The sequence below is a fragment of the Myotis daubentonii genome, chromosome 15, assembly GCF_963259705.1.
Source record: "Myotis daubentonii chromosome 15, mMyoDau2.1, whole genome shotgun sequence".
NCBI classification, from domain to species: Eukaryota; Metazoa; Chordata; class Mammalia; order Chiroptera; family Vespertilionidae; genus Myotis; species Myotis daubentonii.
This window is the reverse complement of record NC_081854.1, coordinates 21466183-21485303: the sequence shown is the minus strand read 5'-3', so window position 1 is coordinate 21485303 and position 19121 is coordinate 21466183. Positions and strand designations below refer to the sequence as shown.

At 51.9% G+C, this 19121-nt stretch overlaps 1 protein-coding gene across 1 annotated transcript; it reads right to left on the bottom strand.

Annotated features, from left to right (window-relative positions):
- Window positions 1–16: 16 nt before the first annotated feature.
- On the bottom strand, window positions 17–18489 carry MAP4K1 (mitogen-activated protein kinase kinase kinase kinase 1). Its single transcript, XM_059666695.1, has 31 exons — window positions 18272–18489; window positions 18045–18102; window positions 17837–17927; window positions 16754–16818; window positions 15205–15260; window positions 15067–15114; window positions 14877–14919; window positions 14721–14793; window positions 14138–14269; window positions 13668–13730; window positions 13490–13571; window positions 12919–13035; window positions 12601–12679; window positions 12047–12105; window positions 11765–11808; window positions 11639–11683; window positions 10371–10413; window positions 9787–9949; window positions 9626–9708; window positions 9176–9260; window positions 8205–8281; window positions 8054–8114; window positions 6905–7013; window positions 6764–6822; window positions 6470–6573; window positions 5771–5945; window positions 5443–5505; window positions 5232–5321; window positions 5080–5150; window positions 4367–4422; window positions 17–191 (listed from the first exon to the last, which is right to left on the bottom strand). The coding sequence occupies exons 1-31, from the start codon at window positions 18368–18370 to the stop codon at window positions 122–124; spliced, it is 2463 nt and encodes an 820-aa protein (XP_059522678.1). The 5' UTR covers window positions 18371–18489; the 3' UTR covers window positions 17–121.
- Window positions 18490–19121: the final 632 nt, after the last annotated feature.

Here is a 19121-nt window from a genome sequence, read left to right as displayed (position 1 = left end):
AAACAAGATGACAGCAGAGGCTGAAGTCATGTTTATTGGGGTAAAGGAGCATGTCATGACCACTAATGAGTGTCTGTTGGGAAGGAGGGTGCAGGGAATGGTTCCTAACACCCCCAGGGACTCATTCCTGAATGTAGAGGTTGCTGGGAGCAGTAGGATCATCTGCTGGGCGTGTCTCCACCACCACAGGCCTGGGGAAGAGAGAAGTCAGTTCAGGCATTTGTTTTGTTTTTTTTGTGTTGCTGTTATTTTAATTCTCATCCGAGGATATTTTTCCATTGATTTTTTTTTTAGAGAGAGTGGAAGAGAGAGGGAAAGACAGAGAGAATTACTGATTTGAGAGAAACACATCGATTGGCTGCCTTCTGCACGTGCCCGACGAGGGCCTGGGCTGGGGAGTAGCCTGCAACCAAAGATATATGCCCTTGACCAGAATTGAACCTTGGACCCTTTGGTCTGCAAGCCGATGCTCTACCCATTGAGCCAAACCGGCTAGGGCACGGCATTTGTTCATTCATTCATTCACAGAGAAATTAATAGAGGCTGTGCCTGCATAATGATGGCCGGTAGCAGTGAACGAGCAGACATGGTCCCTGAACTCGGAGAGCTTAATTTAGAGCAGGGAATTACATGGGTGCAAAGAGGCATGGCACACAGCAGGGATCCCTAGCCCCAGGGTCAGCCAAGGTGCCTCCAAAGAATGGATAGGGGATCCTATCCAAAGCTTAGGAGGGAACCTGGTGAAAAGACCGGGAAGAGTGTTCTGGAGAGAGAGCCTGTCAAAGGCCTTGAGGTGGAGAGGGCCTGGGGGTTGGCTGCAGAAGTCATGGTCTTGTGGGCTGTGGCCAGAACTGGGTATTTATCTTGAAGCCACAGGAGGGTTTTATTTTTTATTTTATTTTTTAAAATATATTTTTATTGATTTCAGAGAGGAAGGGAGAGGGAGAGAGAAATAGAAACATCAATGGTGAGGGAATCACTGATCTGCTGCCTCCTGCACACCCACCACTGGGGATTGAGCCCACAACCCGAGCATGTGCCTTTGACTGGAATTGAACCTGGGACCTTCCAGTCCACAGGCCGACGCTCTATCCACTGAGCCAAAGTGGCTAGGGTGCCAAAGGAGGGTTTTAGACAGGGGGAGTGACAAATTCATGTTTGGAAATTAAAAGACCCCTCAGGCATGTCAAAAAGGTCACAGAAGATCTGTAAAGAGGCTCTCACTGGCTAAATCTGGGAGTATTTGTACCTTAAAATAAATGATAATCTCTCTATATAAAAAAGCCTAAGTGACCGAATGACCGAACGACCAGTCAACCAGTCACTATGATGCACACTGACCACCAGGGGGCAGACGCTCAACATAGGAGCTGCCCCCTGGTGGTCAGTGTATTCCCACAGCCAACCTCCCATGGCTGGCCAACCTCCCACGTCCCTTCCTGGCCCTGATAGTGCACTGGTGGGGTCCTTCGGGTTGGCCTGTGCCCTCTCACAATCCGGGACTCCTCAGGGGATGTTGGAGAGCTGGTTTCAGCCTGATCCTGCAGGCCAGGCCAAGGGACCCCACTAGTGCACAAATTTGTGCACCAGGCCTCTAGTCCAAAGAATAAAATGGATATCCATGAGACTATGCGGAAATACAAACATACACATAAATAGTGGAGAAGGGACAGCTTTTCCCTACAGTAGAATTCCAACTAATAAGTATAGAAGGAATCTCCTGGCCACTGTGGCTCAGTTCGTTGTCCCATGCACCTAAAGGTTGCCAGTTGGATTGCTGGTCAAAGCATGTGCCTGAGTTTCTGGCTCAATTCCCAGGAGTGTGCTTATAGGAGACAGCCAATCCATGTATTGCTCTCACATCGATGTTTCTCTCTCTCTCCCTCTCTCTCTCTCTCTCTCAAAAAAAAAAATCAATTAAAATGTCTTTAAAAAAAATAAATGTAGACAGAATGATAGAAATAGAAAAATCACCATTTAATAACCATCCTAATAATATATTCAGGCAAAAATCATCTATAGTCCTGCCCGGGTAGCTCAGTTGGTTAGAGTGTCATCCTGGTAGGCCAAGGTTGAAAGTTCAATCTCTGGTCAGGGCACATATAAGAAGCAATCAATGGCCCAGCTGTGGTGGCTCAGTGGTTGAGCATTGACCTATGAACCAAAAGGTCATGGTTCAATTCCTGGTCAGGGCACATGCCTGGGTTGCAGGCTCAATCCCCAGTGGGGGACATGCAGGAGGCAGCCAATCAATGATTCTCTCTCATCATTAATGTTTCTTTCTCTCCCTCTCCCTTCCTCTCTGAAATCAATTTAAAAAATATTTTTTTTAAAAAAAGAGGCAACCAATGAATGCACAAGTGGAACAACAAATCGCTGTCTCTCTCTTCCTCTACAATCAATAAATAAAACTTTAAAAAAGTCAATAGCTGCTAAAACTAGTTGATGAACGTCTTAATAAGAAAGAGTATATTTACACAGTCTCAACACATCGCCCAAAAAGATAAAGTAGTCTCTCCTCCCCCCACCCACAGTTTTGCTTTCCAAGGTCTATTACCCGAGGTCAACAGCAGTCCAAAAAAATTAAATGGAAAATTCCAGAAATAAACAATTCATATGTTTTAAATTGCATGTGGTTCTAAGTAGCATGATTTAATCTGGTGCAGTACCACTCTGTCCTACCCAAAGTGGGTCATCTCTCTCTGTCTAGCTTACCCAAGTTGTATTTGCTAGCCTGCCATCAGTCACGTAGCCACCTCAGTTATCAGATCGACTGTTTTGGTATCTCAGTGCTTATGTTCAAAGAACCCTACGGTAGCCCAATGCTACATCACAATGCTTACATCATTCACCTCACTTCTTCCCATCACATAGGCATTGTACCATCTCATATCATCATGAGAAAAAGGCTGAGTACAGTACAAGATATTTTGAGAGAGACCACATTCACATTATTTTTATTATTCTATATTATGGTAATTGTTCTAGTTTATTAATTATTGTTGTTATCTCTTACTGTGCCTAATTTATAAATTAAACTTTGTTATAGGAATGTGTGTATAGGAAAAAACATAATACATATAGGGCTCAGTACATATCCACAGTTTCAGGACTGAGGGTCTTGGAACATATCCCCACAGGTAATGGGGGGTGGGGGGGACTTCTGTACTTATTAACAGAAAGGGAAAAAAAGAGTAACTTGATAGTGGAAAAATGTGGCTGACTGCACACCTTAACCAAATGACCAAAGATAACATCATCAGTCATAAGACAAACTGACATGTGCCTCCTGATAGGATGCCGTGGGACAGGCCCGCCATCACTTCAGTGATATTGAGGGACATTCTGTAAAACAATTTTCCTGCACTCTTTTCAAAAGCATCAAGATCATGAAAAACAAAGGAAGTCTGAAGAACTAACTGTTCCAGGCTAAAGACATGATTCCTGCCCTGTCCAGTGTTCTCAGTGGTTAGAGCGTCAGCCTGAGTCCCGAAGGCTCGCAGGTTTGACTCTGGATCCTTGAAGGGCACATACCTGGGTTTCGGGTTTGATCCCAGACCCCCTTGGACATGTGCTGGAGGCAACCAATCTATGTGTCTCTCTGACATCGATGTTTGTTTCTCTCTCTCCCTCCCTCTGTCCTTTCCACTCTCTAAAAAATCTCTGGGGCCCTAGCTGGTGTTGCTCAGTGGATAGAGCGTCAGCCTGCAGACTGAAGGGTCCTGATCAAGGGCACAGCCTGGGTTGCGGGCTTGGTCCCCAGTGGGGGGCATGCAGGAGGCAACCAATCCATCATTCTCTCTCCTCATTGATGTTTCTATCTTTCTCTCCCTCTCTGAAATCAATAAAAATATATATATTTTAAAAATCTATGGGAAAAATATCCTCAGGTGGGATTAACAAAAAAAAAAAAAAGAAAAAGAAAAGAAAGAAGACTCCTAAATAATGCAACTCATCATCCTGGATTGTATTCAGGACACCCCCCCCCCAATAGTATTATTTTTTGGTTATTAGGAATATCACTGGTACAACTAGTGAGACTTTAATGGGTGTGTGGATTAGAAGGTAATGATGTCTCCATATTTTCTTGATTTTGAAGGCTGCATTGTGGTTTGTAAGAGCAGGTCCTTGTTTGATTTAGTAAACGCACACTGAAGAATTTATGGGTAAATAGGCACCACGTCTGCAAGTTACACCTTCATAGTCAGGCAAAAATTAATGGACTATTCGGGGAAGAGATGGAAACAGGGACCAGGGGCGAGAATGTCTAGGCCAAAGATTCAGTTGGCTAGGAACACCTCAGGATGCCCTCTCCACATCAGAAGCTCCCCTCCCGGGTCCTCTAACCCCTTCCCCAAGTCCATACCTGGGGGAGCCAAGCAGACGGAAGGTGAGGGTGGGGTCTCTCAGCTCCTGAAGCAGCTGGGGGAGAAGATGTGTGTCAGTATCTAGAATACTCCTCCCTCTCCCTTAAAGAAAACAGGAGGGAGTTCTCTGAACTCCCAGCCTCAGATCCACAAATAATCGTTCTTGCTAATATCACTCACCAGTTGTGTGACCTCAAGCAAGTTACTTAACCTCTCTGTGCCTCGGATTACTAACCTGTGAAACCACAGTACGTACCTGATAAGTGATCATGAAGATTAAATAAAACACAAACATGTATGGGCAGGTTCTGACACACAGTGGTCTATGAGTTAAGCACCATTTTTGCCCCATCTTCCAGATGAGGAAAGGCACAGGAAGGTTAAGTCATTTGCCTAAGGTGACTCAGCTCGACTCCAACCCAGGCAGTCTGGTCCATGCTCCTGACCACCCATATATCTCCATAGCGACCCCTATTCTATAGTTGGGACGCTGAGGCCCAGAGAGAAGCAAAGTCCTTGGCACAAGGTCACACATGGCCTGGGACGAGCTCTGGACACAGAGACGGGGTAGAGCCGGGAACCAGTCTGAACTGAGCCTGGAGGACGCTTCTCCTCAGGACTGCACACCTGACTCGGATCCCCTGGTCCATCTCGTGAGTGAGGTGAGAGAGAGAGGAGGTAAGGCTGTGGGGCTTGGGATGGAGACGCTTACCTGGTCAGAGCCCAGAGCCCACACCTGCACTCCGTGCTTCCAGAAGGCCTGGAGCCGCCCTCCGACCATCGCTGGGAGGAAAGAGTGCCTGTTACCCTTGGGTATCACTTGGGCCTCCACGCTGGACCCCCGACTTCCCAACCTCCACGTACCCACAGCCTCCACAGCTTCCGTCATGGGGATCTCCGGGGTTCGAAGCCCCCTGACTGGGGCTCCCTCTGGAGTCACCAGCTTCAGGGACCCTAGAAGGGATAAAAAGAGAGCTTTAAGGGCGGGGCGTGGCAGGCTAGTTACCGAGGAACTGGACAGTAAGTTCAGTGTGAGGAGAAACAAGACGGGGGCCAGGAGAAAGGGGGCCCTTACCGTCCATCAACACCATAACTTTGTCTTCCTCCACCTGGGTCACCTGGACTGGTCCCTTGTGCTCTGTCGGAGAGGTGGAGGTTCGCGGGCCCATTCGCGGCACCCGCCTCTCCTTCGACCCGCTCCGTTCCCACACGAGCGGGCTGAACCCGCTCCAGAGCGGCCCGGCGCGGTCCTCCGTCCCCCCCGCGGCGTCTACCGCCTTCCCCGCGCCCCGCGCCCCGCGCCCCGCGCCCCGCCGGGCTCCGTCCCCTTCCCAGCCGGGCGGGCTCTGTACGCCCCGCCGGCCCGGCCGCCCGCCCCCCGCTCCCCGCCGCGCCCCGCTCACTGGTGCTCATCTCGCCCAGCCAGCAGGACAGCGCGCCGAAGCGCACGGTGTGGAAGAGCACGGACTTCGGCGGCCGCCCCGGGCTCACGCCGATGCACACGGCGGGCAGCTCGGAGCCCGGCCCCGTCAGCAGCGCGAACACGGGCAAGGGCGTGGGCAGCGGGAACAGCACCTGCTGCGGGGCGCGGGGGAACGGGCTCAGAGGAGGCGTGTGGCGGGGGCGAGGGTGGGGCCTTGAAGGACATGGGGCTGTCTTGGGAGGTGCCAAATCTAGAAATGTCAGGGGGCGAGGTCTCAGGGGGTTCGGTGGTGCCTCCTTAGAAATGGATGGATGTACTCTCAGGTCGTCGTGGCTTCCGCTTGGGGGCGTGGTGCTCTGGTGACAGAAAGACGGGGTCCCCCACCCCACCCACCCCCAGGAGCGTGGCCTCAAAGGCAGCGAAGTCTCAGAGGTTCCAAGGACCTGCACGGGGTCCCCTGAGGGCAGAGGTGGGGAAGGGCACTGGGCCTGAAGTATAATGAGGCCAGGGATGAGGGGCGGAATTTAAGGATAGGAAGCCCTCAGAAGGAGACACTCGCACCCGGACCCACGGCAGGCAGGCCGATGGGCAGAACCTTGGGGGAGACTGGGACGAGGCCTCGAGTGGAAGTGGGGTTTCATGGAAGTCTCCGCAGAAGCCAGCCTCTACGGCTCCCTACCCGGATCAGCAGGAACTTGTTCATGGGCTGGTACCACTGAAGCAGGACCACAGAGGTCTCCAATGCCCCACACAGGAAGGGGCCCCCGGAGCTGGAGCCCTCCGCTGTGGGGGGGTAAGGACACGATAGAGTGCATCTTCTCCCTGCTTTTCCACTCCCCGAAAGGCCACACATTTTTTCCCAGGCTCTGGACACCCTGCCTTAACTCTGCAAACCCCTAGGGTGTGTGTGGCCCCAACCCCACCCCGGGCCCAGTCCAGCCCCCTCCCTGCCCCTCAGGGGGTTTTCTCTCACCCACACAGCACGCTTGGCAGCCTTTGGTGTCCTGGATCTTGGTGGAGACCATGTTTTTCCTGCAGAAGAAGGTATGTGGGAATGGAAGGTAGGCAGGGAGGGGGGGTTATGGGGGTCTGAGGTGCCATTGGGGGCTCGTACCTTGCGAGTAGCCGGTGAGGACTAATGTGAGAGATGGGGCTTCCTGCTCTGGTCTCTTTCCTTTCCAGCAGGCCCAGGATGCTATGAGAATACAGGTGGGGGGTCTTTCCTGCAGTGGGTGTATACATAGGAAGCAGGCAGTTACAGGACACTGGACACTCCCACCTTTCCGGAGTGGGGAAGGGGCTCTCACCCCATCACGTTCTCTGAAATTCACAGACCTTGAAGCCTTAAGCACTTTTCACCTAACATGTGTTTTTTTTAAAAATATATTTTTTATTGATTTCAGAGAGGAAGGGAGAAGACAGAGACACACATCAATGACGAGAGAGAATCATTGATTGGCTGCCTCCTGCACACCCCACACAGGGGATTGAGCCAGCAACCAGAGATGTACCCTGACCGAGAATTGAACCATGACCTCCTGGTTCATAGGTTGATGCTCAACCACTGAGCTATGCGAGCAGGGCTTTAAACACCTAGCATGTTTTAAACACCCACTTTAAGTCAGGCACTGTGCTTGGCATTGGTAACAGTGACAAGTAAAAGAAATACGTTCCTTGCCCTTTGGTGCTTGTAGTCACATAAGAACTATGGACACTTAACTAGCCAGATGAAGTTATACACATTGCAAAGTTTAAGAAGAAACCTATCTAGAAACATTTAAGTTTATCATCACAGATATTAATTAGCTCATGAATCCTATTTGGCTTGGAGATTCCCCACAAATTAGAAATTATTTTACACAAAGTGTTTATAAAACAATGACAGCCCACAAATTAGAAATTCTTTACACAAAGTGTTTATAAAATTAAAACAAATTTTAATCTATAACTTGCTCACTCTATTTTAGTAGTGTGGGCTAAGTTCTAATTGTCCTCTGAACATCAAAGAACGGTAAAGACTAACTTATTGTAGAAATTCCCTCAAAACTGACTTGAGAGGTGGGGACTGGGAGATGGGCAAACAGACTCAGGGAGCAGATGTCTCCTGCCCCAAGTGAGAGTGACTGGGATTGAACCTCAGGCTCTGTGAAGGGGAGTCTAGGCTTTTATCAGCTGTGCCTGTCTACCTCCCAACTCACTGACCCTCAACCCCTAAGCTTCTGATCCCACCCTTCCCATCACCCCCCATCCCTGATAGCCAGACCTGAGAGAGACATGAGGACATTGTTGATGGAGTACACCCAGGTCGTCCGGCTAGGAAAGAGCTGCAGAGAGTGGGGGAGATGCTCCTGTTGGACCTCAGCCATTCCCAGCTCCAGCCCCGCCCGCAGCCCACCCTGGGAGCTGTCCTTCACCATCTCCAGCGTGGCCTCCTGATCACTCCGGTTCAAGATGAAAATGCCTTCCTCTGCCCCTAGGATCAGGTGCTGATCTTGGGGGAAAGACACAAGGACACTGGGACCTGCCTTATCCTGGGGGACCTCCCAAACCCCACCTGTCTGATCCCAAACACGGGCACCTGTTTCCCAGCCCTGACCCTCAGCTCTCTAACTCTCACCCCCACATCAATACTCCCAGCCTGTCCCCAAATCTGAACTGAAACCCCGATCCGATCCCTCTAACTGGTCTCATTCACACCTTCCTCTGACTTCCCACATTCTGGTGGTTCTCCCATCTCTGCCCCACAAATCCTGACCTTCTGTCCCCTCAGTGCTGACCAAACATTAGACATGCCTCTCCAAACAGCCTTCTAAATTCTGTTCCTCCTTTTTTCCTCCCTAGTTCTGGTCCCTGAAGGCTAATCCTGTCTCAGCTTTGATCCTCAAACTCAGGCCCTCTTAAATATAATATGACTTTTTCTGTTCTGTGTGACACTCCCCAAACTCAATGCTTTTTCTTTAACCTCTCACTGACCTTGTCTCTACATCTTTGATCCCCAAACTCTATCCCTTTCTGCTATAATCTAATCCCCAAAACTCCTAATCCCAAAATGCTGACCTTAGTCTCTTTACCATTAGTCTCCAACTGAGGTTAATGGAGTTAATGGGGTCCAACTGTCCCCCATTTGTATCCCAAACTTTGACCGTTCTGCTGTATCTAATTCTCATGGCCCCCAATCCCTAATATTGCTAGTTTTCGCTCTCAAACTCATCTTCAAGCCAACCATCTTTGATCCCCAAATCCCACTGTAGCTCCAGGCTCTGTCTCTGCCTCAGCTTGGCCACTCCGCACCCTATTAAGACCCTCCCTGGTCCCTGACTTTGTACCTTCCATTACGGTCCCTCCCCATCCCGCCATGTTCCCTGTTACCCTCCTGAATGCCCACCCTTGGTGGAGGGGTGTGTCCAGGCGGCTGTGCTGTGGATCCGGAGGGGGCAGCCATTGAACAACTTTACAAGAAGGGCACATCCCTGGGCAGGTCATGGGGAGCAGAGCAGGAGATCCAGCAAAAAGAAGGAGTGGACAGAAAGTGCAATGGTTAAAGCTCTGGAGCAAGAGTGCCAGGGTTCAGATTCTGCCTCTCTGCCTCCTCAAAGGTTTATGACCTTGGCAGGCTACAGAACCCTCTCTACCTCAGTTTCCCCTCTGTGAAATGGGAGACAATATCTACCTCTATCTGTAAAGGTTTACACCATGTAAAGACATGAGGTCAGTATCTGGCACAGAGGGACTGCTCCACAAATGTCACATATCATTATTAGTCTTCCCACCCCCACCCCACCCAGCATCCCCAGTCCCATCTAGAGGTGTGAGTCCTCAGCATAGCTGTCCTCACCTTTCTCTTCATCTTTTCCTTCTTGGGGGGCAACAGTGGGGGCTGGTCAGACTGCTGAGGGGTTGGGTTCCAGAGTGAGGGCTCTGAGACAGGATGGGGAATAATCAGTCCCCAAAGCTCCCCCACCCCTACCCACCTCCCACCCTATCCTGCCCTGTTACCTGAATGGGCAGTTAGATGGGGACTCCTGGTGGCTGGGGGAGGTCCAACATGGGGGGTGCGTGGGGGAGGCCCACTGGCACACCGGACCAGCACCCCCGGGCTCAGCTGCCCCTCCTCCCCAGGTCCCCCGGAACCCTCATCCGATGGAGAACGGAACTTGGGCTTTGGAGACAGAGAAGTGGGGCAGGTAGTATATTAGATGATCTCAAAGAGAGAGGGCACCCTGCCATCCCAACCCTGCCTAGGCTACAATGGAAATGTGGTCATAGCTCTGACCCTTCCCACAACTTCCTACCACCACTCCAACTTTCCCCTCCATCCCCACCCCATCAATACACTCCAGCAACAAAGGATTAATGCTGGGTAACCAGCTACTGACCAGTGTCCATCAGGCTAAATATTTTGAGGCACACCTGTGGATTCATGAATGCCACTCCCATACCCCAATATGCTCATTGTTCCATCTCCCAGATTTCAAAGGACCTGGTGTCCCAGACTACAGCCCTAGAATGCCCGGTATCCCAGCATCTAAGGACTCTAACCTCCTGGCCCCCAGCCCCCCAGCTCTTGACTAAGACCTCACCTTGGGGGGCAGTGGAGGAGGTGTGTCCTCTGAAGGGATAGGGCTGAAACACAAAGACAGGGTAAGCAGGTAGGAGTGTGGGAAACAAGGATGGAGTGGTTTGGGGCTGCATGTCTGAGGTCAGAAGGGTCAGGGGTGACTCGGTCTGTGATGGAGCTGAGGACTAAAGGACTAATTAATAATCATGATGACAGCCCAGCCTGTGTTGCTCAGTGGTTGAGCATTGACCTATGAACCAGGAGGTCATGGTTTGATTCCAGTCAGGGCACATGCCCGGGTTGTGAGTTCAATCCCCAGTAGGGGATGTGCAGGAGACAGCGGATCAATGATTCTCTCTCATTGATGTTTCTATATCTCTGTCTCCTCTCCCTTCCTCTCTGAAATCAATATATATATAACATATATATATATATATATATATATTTTTAAATAATAATCATGATGACAATAACAACAGCAACTTTGGAGATCAAGTGCTGACAAGGCATCAAGTCTAAATCTTCATAGCCACCTACGACACAGATCATCTGAGCTCCTGAGGGTTAGGTTCCCACATGGTTCCTAGTGCCACATGTGAGCCCATGACAGACATGATGGGAGCCCTGAGGCTGACACTGGGCCTGTGGGCTGGGGGCTGATGGCTGGGGTTGAGGTTGGGATCTGGGGCCCAGGGTCTAGACTAACATGGGGAAAATTCCCAGGGGCCAAGGTCCAGTCAGGTTTTGTGAGATGAGGAAAGATGAAGGCCTGTGGTTGAGGGTTGGGGCTGCAGTTGAAATCTGGAGGTTGGAGCAACGTCTGGGAGGAGCGGGGGGCTGGGAGGTGGCAGAGGGTCCAGGGCTGAGCCGGATAGATGGGGAAAGAGCCCAGGCTGGAGCAGGACATTCTGGAAGGAACTGGGGTTGAGGGCAGGCGGGGGCTGAAGTTGGGAGTCAGATCAAAAGTCCTATAAAAAGTTGGAAGGAAGGTGGGCTTGGGAGTCAAGGGTCTGAGGTGAAGGAAGTTGAAGGGCTGAGTTTGGGTGGGGCTAGGGAGAGATAGAAACATCAATGAAGGAGAGTGGGGGCCGGGCTTGGAGTCAGGTTGGGGTCATAGGTTGGGAGTGAAGGAAGGTGGAGGCTCCACTGAGGGCCCAGTCAGGGGTCAGGGATGAGTGGTGGAAAGAAAGTAGGGGCTGAGGTAGGGGTCAAAGTAGAAACAAGGCAGGGGCTGCAGGAAGGCAGGGGCTGGGTGAGGGCCTGAGGAGCTGAGGGCCCGGCCTCTCTTACATGTCCACGTCATCGTAGTCATCATCAGACTCCGACAGGTGCCTCCTGAGGAGTGACAGGCATAAGCCTCAGGTAGTTCCCACATATATCCTAACCCCCTCCCCTCCCAGCCTTAGGGTCCCTGACCTAGGACTGCTGCTCCTGAAGTCTTCAGGGGGCTGTAAGAGAGCCTGTGGAATAGTAAAGGGTCAGCAGTAGCCTAGGTCAGTGGTCGGCAAACTGCCGCTCGCGAGCCACATGTGGCTCTTTGGCCCCTTGAGTGTGGCTCTTCCACAAAATACCAACTTCTGTGCATGGGCCACGAAGTTTCAATCGCACTGTGCATGTACGCCCGCAGTTTGCCGACCACTGGCCTAGGTGAAGGGGAGGGTGTTTGGGGCCAGACAGATGGGGGAAGGGGCATCTCACAGTGTCAGCTGCAGGTCTGGACTCCATTGCTCTGAGCTTCCTGAATTCCATGTGCCGTCCTGGAAGTTGGGGGTGGGAGGTGAGGTAACACACAGTGAGCTGGGGAGATGGATTCAGAAATGGACTAAAATTGTGGAGTTTGGGGTCGGCACCTTAGGATTGGAGCTGTTACTTAAAGGAAAGTATCTCGGTTTGCAGGGGTCTCACTTGGGTATCAAGGTTTGGGATTAGGAAGGTAGGGGCTAAGGTAGTGATAGAGTGTTCCGTTTCAGGTTCCACTGGGTATCAGGGGTCTGCCATATTTCTGAGGTCTCTTTGGGAGTCAGGGTGGTAATGGGAAGGCTGAAGGGGTCTGTTTGCAGGTCAGAGCAGTGGGGCCTCTAGTCACCTTGTAGGTCAGGTAGTAATGAGGTTCTCTGGGGTCTTTTGTGAGTGAGAGGGTGATGGGGTCTCTGAGGGTCTGTTTGGAAGTGATGAGTGATGTAGGAGTGAAGGGGGTCTCTTGGATCTATTATAGGGTCAAGTGTTCCCAAGTTTGAGGCCTCTCTACTCACGACAACAATCTGCATCTGGAATCCCCAGCGAGCTGGATCGGTGGGTGGATTTGATCCGCCGAGGGATGGCAGGGGGTGGCTGGGCAGAGTGGCAGCTGTGTCAGGCCACTCCCTTCCAGCAGCCCCACCACCCTGTGGGCCCAGCCTGGAGTCCTTGACCCTCCCATAGCCTCTGTGCCCCCAGCCCTGTGCCAAGCCCACCATCCTCCCTCCCATTTGCCCTTGCAAGAGCAGCAGCAGGAAGTCATTCCAGGCAGGCGGCCTGGCCTGAGCAAAGGCTGGGAGGTTCCAGGGCTTCTGTCTGCCAGGACCCCTCACCTCAGGCTCCTCATCTTCAGTCTCACCAACAGGAGTCCCCTTCCCTGGGTTCCTCAGTTTGTCAAGAAGATCCAGGATCAGGCCTCTATTTAGCCCTGGCTGGGATACCAGTTGATGCTGGGGGAGGAGAGGAGGGTGTCAGCAGGCAGACAGCTGGTGTGAAGGGAGAGGTTGGAACAGGGGCTGGAGAGCCTGCCTAGGGGAACAGAGGGAGAAAGCAGGAAACTCTGGGGGACTGGCAGAAGACCAGAGAATGCTGAGGTGTCTGAAGATACTAAAATAATTCAAGGATCCTGGTGTGGGGCTCAGAGAATTCCATTCCAATGTACACCCAGGAATGGGTGTTGAGGCTCTTGGAAATTTGTTTTAACAACTCAAGGTATCTTGGAAAAGGGTTTGGTTACAAGTTGGAGGGTCTTAGGGGGAATCGTGGGGAATTCTGAAGGACTAGGGACTCTGAGAGGGCCATGGGGTTCTGTGGAACTAAACCATCAATGTTCTAGAGAGCCATGTGGCCCTGGGGAATTCTGGGGTGAGAGTCTGGGGAGGGTTTGGGGGAGGGGCGGTTTACACTGAGCATCTTGGTGGCGCTGGGTCGTTTCTTGGCGTTCTTGGTGAGGGAGACTTTAACAAAGTTGTGGAAGGCAGCAGACCTTGGAAGAAAGAAGCCAAGTTCTGGGGTGAGGGGACCAGAGACCCACCAGACCATCAACCCCGGCTCTGCCCTCCCTCTCATCACCTCATCCTACCATTTGCCTTTTTCCTTTAGCCGGGGAGGCTGATAGCCACTCTTGGTCATGAGGAAGAGAACTCTACAAGAATAAGGAGAGTACGTGGAGTTCAGACTCCCAGTGGGGGCCAGTGGGACCCTCAATAGCACTGAAGATCAGAGAGCAAGTGAGGGGCAGAATGAGAACGAGGCTTAGGTTTGACTATGCACTGGGTTGCCACTTCCAGGGAACACCACATTTCACATTATAGAGCTATGGAGTCGCAGAGGGAGGCTCAAGATGGGGATCCCTGAGTTGGGGGTTCCTGGTGTGGAGGACTGAAGAAAAGGCTTTCTGAGTTGAGGGGATCCTTGGGGGTCTCAGACTGGGTTTGCAGGAAATGGAGGCTCTCCTATAGGGGAATCTTGATGTGGGGAAACAGGCTGGTGGGGGTGCTTAGAGTCAGGGCTGGACCCTGGGGGGTCGGGGGGCAGTGACACCCTGCTTACCTGAGAGGGTGCACATCAAAGAGCGGTGGCTGTAGCTCTGCTAGTTCTATGGCTGTGATGCCCAGAGACCAGATGTCACACAGCTCATTGTATCCCCCCTTCAGGGCAACGGCAGCCACTTCTGGAGCCATCCTGGGGGCAGAGACCCTCAAGAGCCAGGGGTGACATAAAGGAGGGGGAGGGGAGTGGGAGGAGTGGTGTGGGGAGCAGGGGGAGAAGAGATACAAAAAGAGAGAGGAGAATGGAAAATAGAGAGAACCAGGTGCAGAGAATCAAAGATGGAGAGAAAGAGACAGATGGGAAACAGACTGAGAGAGACAGAGTGAGAGAGATAGGAACAGAGGCAGGGCCACACTAAGACAGAAAGAAGACAGATAGGGAGAGATCAGGATAAAAATCAACACAAACACTGACTAAAGGGAAAACTCAAGAGAGAGAGCTGAAGGGAAGATAGAATATTCAACAGAGCAAGGCAGAGGCTGGGAGAAGGAGCCAGAAGAGTCTCAGAGATGGGAATGGGGCGGGGGGGGGGGGTACTGCTGCCCCTCACTCTACCCCTAGCTGCCTGCCAGGCACCCCTCACCAGTAAGGTGTCCCAATGAAAGAGAGGCGTCGAGCCAGCGTTGCCCCGATCTGAGCTGAGATACCAAAGTCAGCTGGAGGCAGAGGGAGAGACAGTGACCTAGGGTCCTCTCGGGCCCCTAGCCAGTCCACCTCCTTAACCCCCAGCCACACTTACCCAGTCTGACCTCCCCAGAGTCATTGATGAGGATGTTGGCTCCCTGGGGACAGAGGAGAAATTAGAGGCTCTCAGAGACCACCACCCCTAGCCTCTACCCCTTGGTCCCACAGCTCAATATCACCCTAAGCCCTCCAAATACCACTCCCATCTCCTGCCCCTCCCAAGGCCACCTTTCTGCCTAGACCACCTTAATGTCCCGGTGTATCTTCTTCTGTGAGTGCAGATAGGCCAGTCCCTGGGGAGGGAGGTAAACAAGGAGGCTGTGAGAGCCTGGGGGCTGGAGCAGGGACCTGCCCCCACCCACCTGGAGAACTTCTCTCCTCACCTGGAGAACTTCTCGGCAGACGTAGCTGATCTGGAGCTCTGACAGGGAGCCTGTCACTGCAAAGGTCACCCCAGCACAGTGTTGTCTGGGAATTAGGAAACCTGGCCCAAGAGCTCCTGGTCCCCGCCCAAACTGGCTGAGAGGGTACCATGTGAGGAGTGGGATACAGGCACAGGATGAGACAAGTGGGAGGGGAGACCAATGGGTGGTCAGCAACAGAGAGAGGCAGCAGGGAACCAGAAGCCAGATGGAGACAGAGATTCATTCAACAGACATTAACTGTGCGTTTACTGTGTGGCAGGTGCTGGGGACACAGCTGTGGATGAGAAAGACAGATCCCCACCCTCACAGAGAGAACATTCCAGCGGGGAAGACCAACAGTAAACCAGATAAGGAGGTAAAATATACAGTACACAAGATGCTAATAAATAATAAGAAAAAGCAAGAAAGAATGAACAGGAAACGTGTGGGAAGGCTACGACATTTTACTCAGGCTGGTCAACAAAGGCCACTCTGTGAAGGTGACAGGATGAAGATGTGAGCAGTCCTGCTTGGAGGGGGGGACAAAAGCCAGTGCAGAGCTCGGAGGTGGGAGGTGCCTGGTAGGTCTAGAAAGCAGCAAAGTGAGTGGAGCCTCAGGGAGATGAGATGAGGCCGTTCAGCATGGGGTGCAGTGGTGTCAGAATGATGGGTCATGATGAGGAGCTTGGGATTTTCAGAGGGAAATGGAGGCTCTGGGAGGGCTCTGAGCAGGGGGTGATGGGACTTTGCAAAATGAGGAAAGGCAGAGAGACAGAGACAGACAGACAGACAGACAGACAGAGAAGCGGGAATAGATCTGAAGTGAGACAGAGAAAGAAAGATGGTCAGAGACCAAAAAGTGGGAAGACAGACATATTGAGAAAGAGAGACACAGGGTGGAGAGGGAACAACAGAGAAAGGCAGACAGAGACCAGGTCTGACAGTCTTGCTGTCTGAGTCATTTCTTCTCTGTGGGCCTCAGTTTCCCCCCCGAGAACTTCTTAATGGAGTCCTTCCTTTTCTAACACTTGAGGTGTTGGGATTGAGGGAGACAGGGAGATGGTGAAAGAGAGAAGTGGGCATCAGAAGTCGAGAGGTGATCACAGGCTACTCCACCCTACCCTCAAATTCTCCAAGAGAAAAATAGACAAATAAATAAAAATAAAATTTAAAAAATTCTCCAAGAGAGTGAAAGCAGGATGAGAGAATCACTTGTTCAATGAAAATGTGGGCACCTCCTATGAGCCAGAAATGCAGAAATACTCAAACACGAATAGACCTTGGTGAGAAAATGCAGGCACAGAGGAAGCTGGGAGAGGGAAGTAGAGGAGATCATTGCATGCAGACAGATTGGGGCTGTCAGGTCCTGGTGGGAAGGGCCCAGGGCCAAGGGCCCGGCGGGGGAGGGGGGGGGACTCACTATGTAAAATATAGACCAGAATAAACAGTTACAGGACCCACAAACACAGACAGACAAGAGGTGGATTGGAGGGGCAGGGGCTGCCTGGGTCCCTTGCCCTGCTCTCACCTTGGTAGATGTCCTGAAGAGAACCAGCCCCACAGAACTCCATGCAGATCCAGAGCTTTTGCAGCCTACAACAGTTCAACAGCAGTAATAATAATAATAGCAGTGATAAATTATTATTTATTGGACAGCCCCTGGCTCATTGTCGTGTTCTGACATATTTGGGTTTTTTAATCCTCACCAGAGGGTATATTCACTGACTTTTACAGAGGGGGAAAAGGATATATATATATATATATATAGAGAGAGAGAGAGAGAGAGAGAGAGAGAGAGAGAGAGCGGGGAGGAGAGAGAGAGAAAGAGGGAAACATTGATCAGTTGCCCCCACCACCACCACCACCACATGTGCCCTGACCCCTGGCCAGGGACTAAATCGCAACCCAGGCATGTGTCCTGACCAGGCATCGCACCCATGACCAGTGCACGGGAGGATGCTCGAACCAATTGAGCCAAACCAGCCAGGGCTCTGATCTTTTAACATAACAGCAGTCATCTCTAACTTTTCTTGCCCACAGAGTGAAATTATCCCACTTCCATTTTATAGATGGGGAAGTTGAGGCTCAAAGAGGAAATGTATGTTCAGATCAACTGGACTCAAACCCACGTCTTTGGCTCCTGACCTAGGGCACCCTCTGCTGTCCCATGCTAACGTAGGAGATAGGATAGAGATCTCAGAGGTTGAGGAAGTTAAGGGGACACAGAGGCCCAGGGTGCCAGGTCTGAGGGACAGAGTCATTATTGGGGCATCTGGGGTATTAATGTGGGGGACAGGTAATTCAGGGGTTCATATTAAAAGAGCAGAGAGTGAAACTGGGGGAACCAAAGCACAGGATGAAAGGTTAGTTTTAGGGAACTTAGTTTCAGATTTGGTTACTATGAAGAGGTCGATTTGGGGACCCCTGGTCAGAAATGGGAGTTCTGAATGAAGGTTAGATTAGGGGGTGTTCCGGTGAGAAATGTAGAACTGTGGGCTGGGGATTAAGTTAGGGGTAACTCAGTTAAAAGGAGCGCCCAGGATAAGAGGGCAGGGGGTACCCTGGTCAGGAATGGGGGTCCTGGGATGGGGGCAGGTCTTAGGCTCATCACCAGAGATAACTCCCGTGGTAGGCCACAATGTTGGCGTGCCGGCAAGTTTTCAAGATGAGGATTTCCTTCTGCAGTGTGGAAACATCATCATCTGCAAAGAGGCCCAGGAGAGAAAATCCCACTGCAGGGAAGGAGTATGCGGGCGAGCCCAGTGTCCTAGGAAGTTGGGGTGGGGTGTGGGGAAGGATCTCCTGGGACCTCTCCTCACCAGGCTCCATCTTCACCATCTTCAATGCCACCAGGTCCCCCGTCACCTTGTCTCGAGCCTTGTAAAAGGGAAGTTGACAGTCAGGCCGTCTCCATTCCCCCGAATTCCTCTTCAGCATGCCTGAGCCAGCATCAAAGACTGGGGCCCTCTCTCATCCCCTCCCCTTCTTGGGCTTCACCACAAAGGCCACTGGTTGGAGGGTGATGGAGAAGGAAGGGGGTCCTCACCTTGAAGACTTCTCCATAGGTGCCACCACCCAGCCGCTGCAGCAGGTCGTAGTGGTCTCGAGGGTCCCTATTAAATATGTCGGGGTCCACGAGGTCCATTCCTGGGAGCCGGAGCTGGGCCTCCGCCCAGGGGCCAGCAGGGCCTCAGGGCTGGAGTGCTGGCACCTCCCTCCCTCCCCACACACCCTGCACCCGCCTTGCCTCCACCGGCTGTGGCCTCCCCCTTCCCCGCTCTCGTTTCCTGCCCCAGCGCAGGGCTGTGCAGCCAGCTCCACCCCCAGTCCCCTGGGCCCTGAGAGCCTGTTGGGACAGCTTGCCTTGGGACCCACGGGACCCCTCTCCACCTTCAGGGCCCTGGACAGAATGTAAATCAGATGCAAACTATCTTAAGTGTGTCCTGATGGGTACCTCAGCACCCCTTCCCCCATTCTGGGTGGTGGCTAAAAACCACAGTTGAACCTCTGCTGAGTGCTTGAGGGTTTGGCCTCAACCCAGAGATGGCAGGTCTGCACAGGGAGCGGGAGCTGGGCCTGATCATTCAGTGTACATTACTGCTCACCTTGGGCACAGACATGCACTTAGTCGTGGACCCCCTGTGTGGTGTGCAGACCAACCCAACGTGCACATGCCTGGATACGCATGTGCACACATGTGGTGTACCTAGAGCCCAGAGCACATACCTCCACATATATAACACATGCCTGTACATTCATGCCTGCAGTGTTTAGAATCTGTATCCACATAACCTATGATGACACACATGGAGAGCTCGCTTTCACCCAACATACTGTAGTCTGTGAACTGGGTGCCAATCTGCGGGATTCAGGGGTCCCTCACCCCTGTCCCTCCT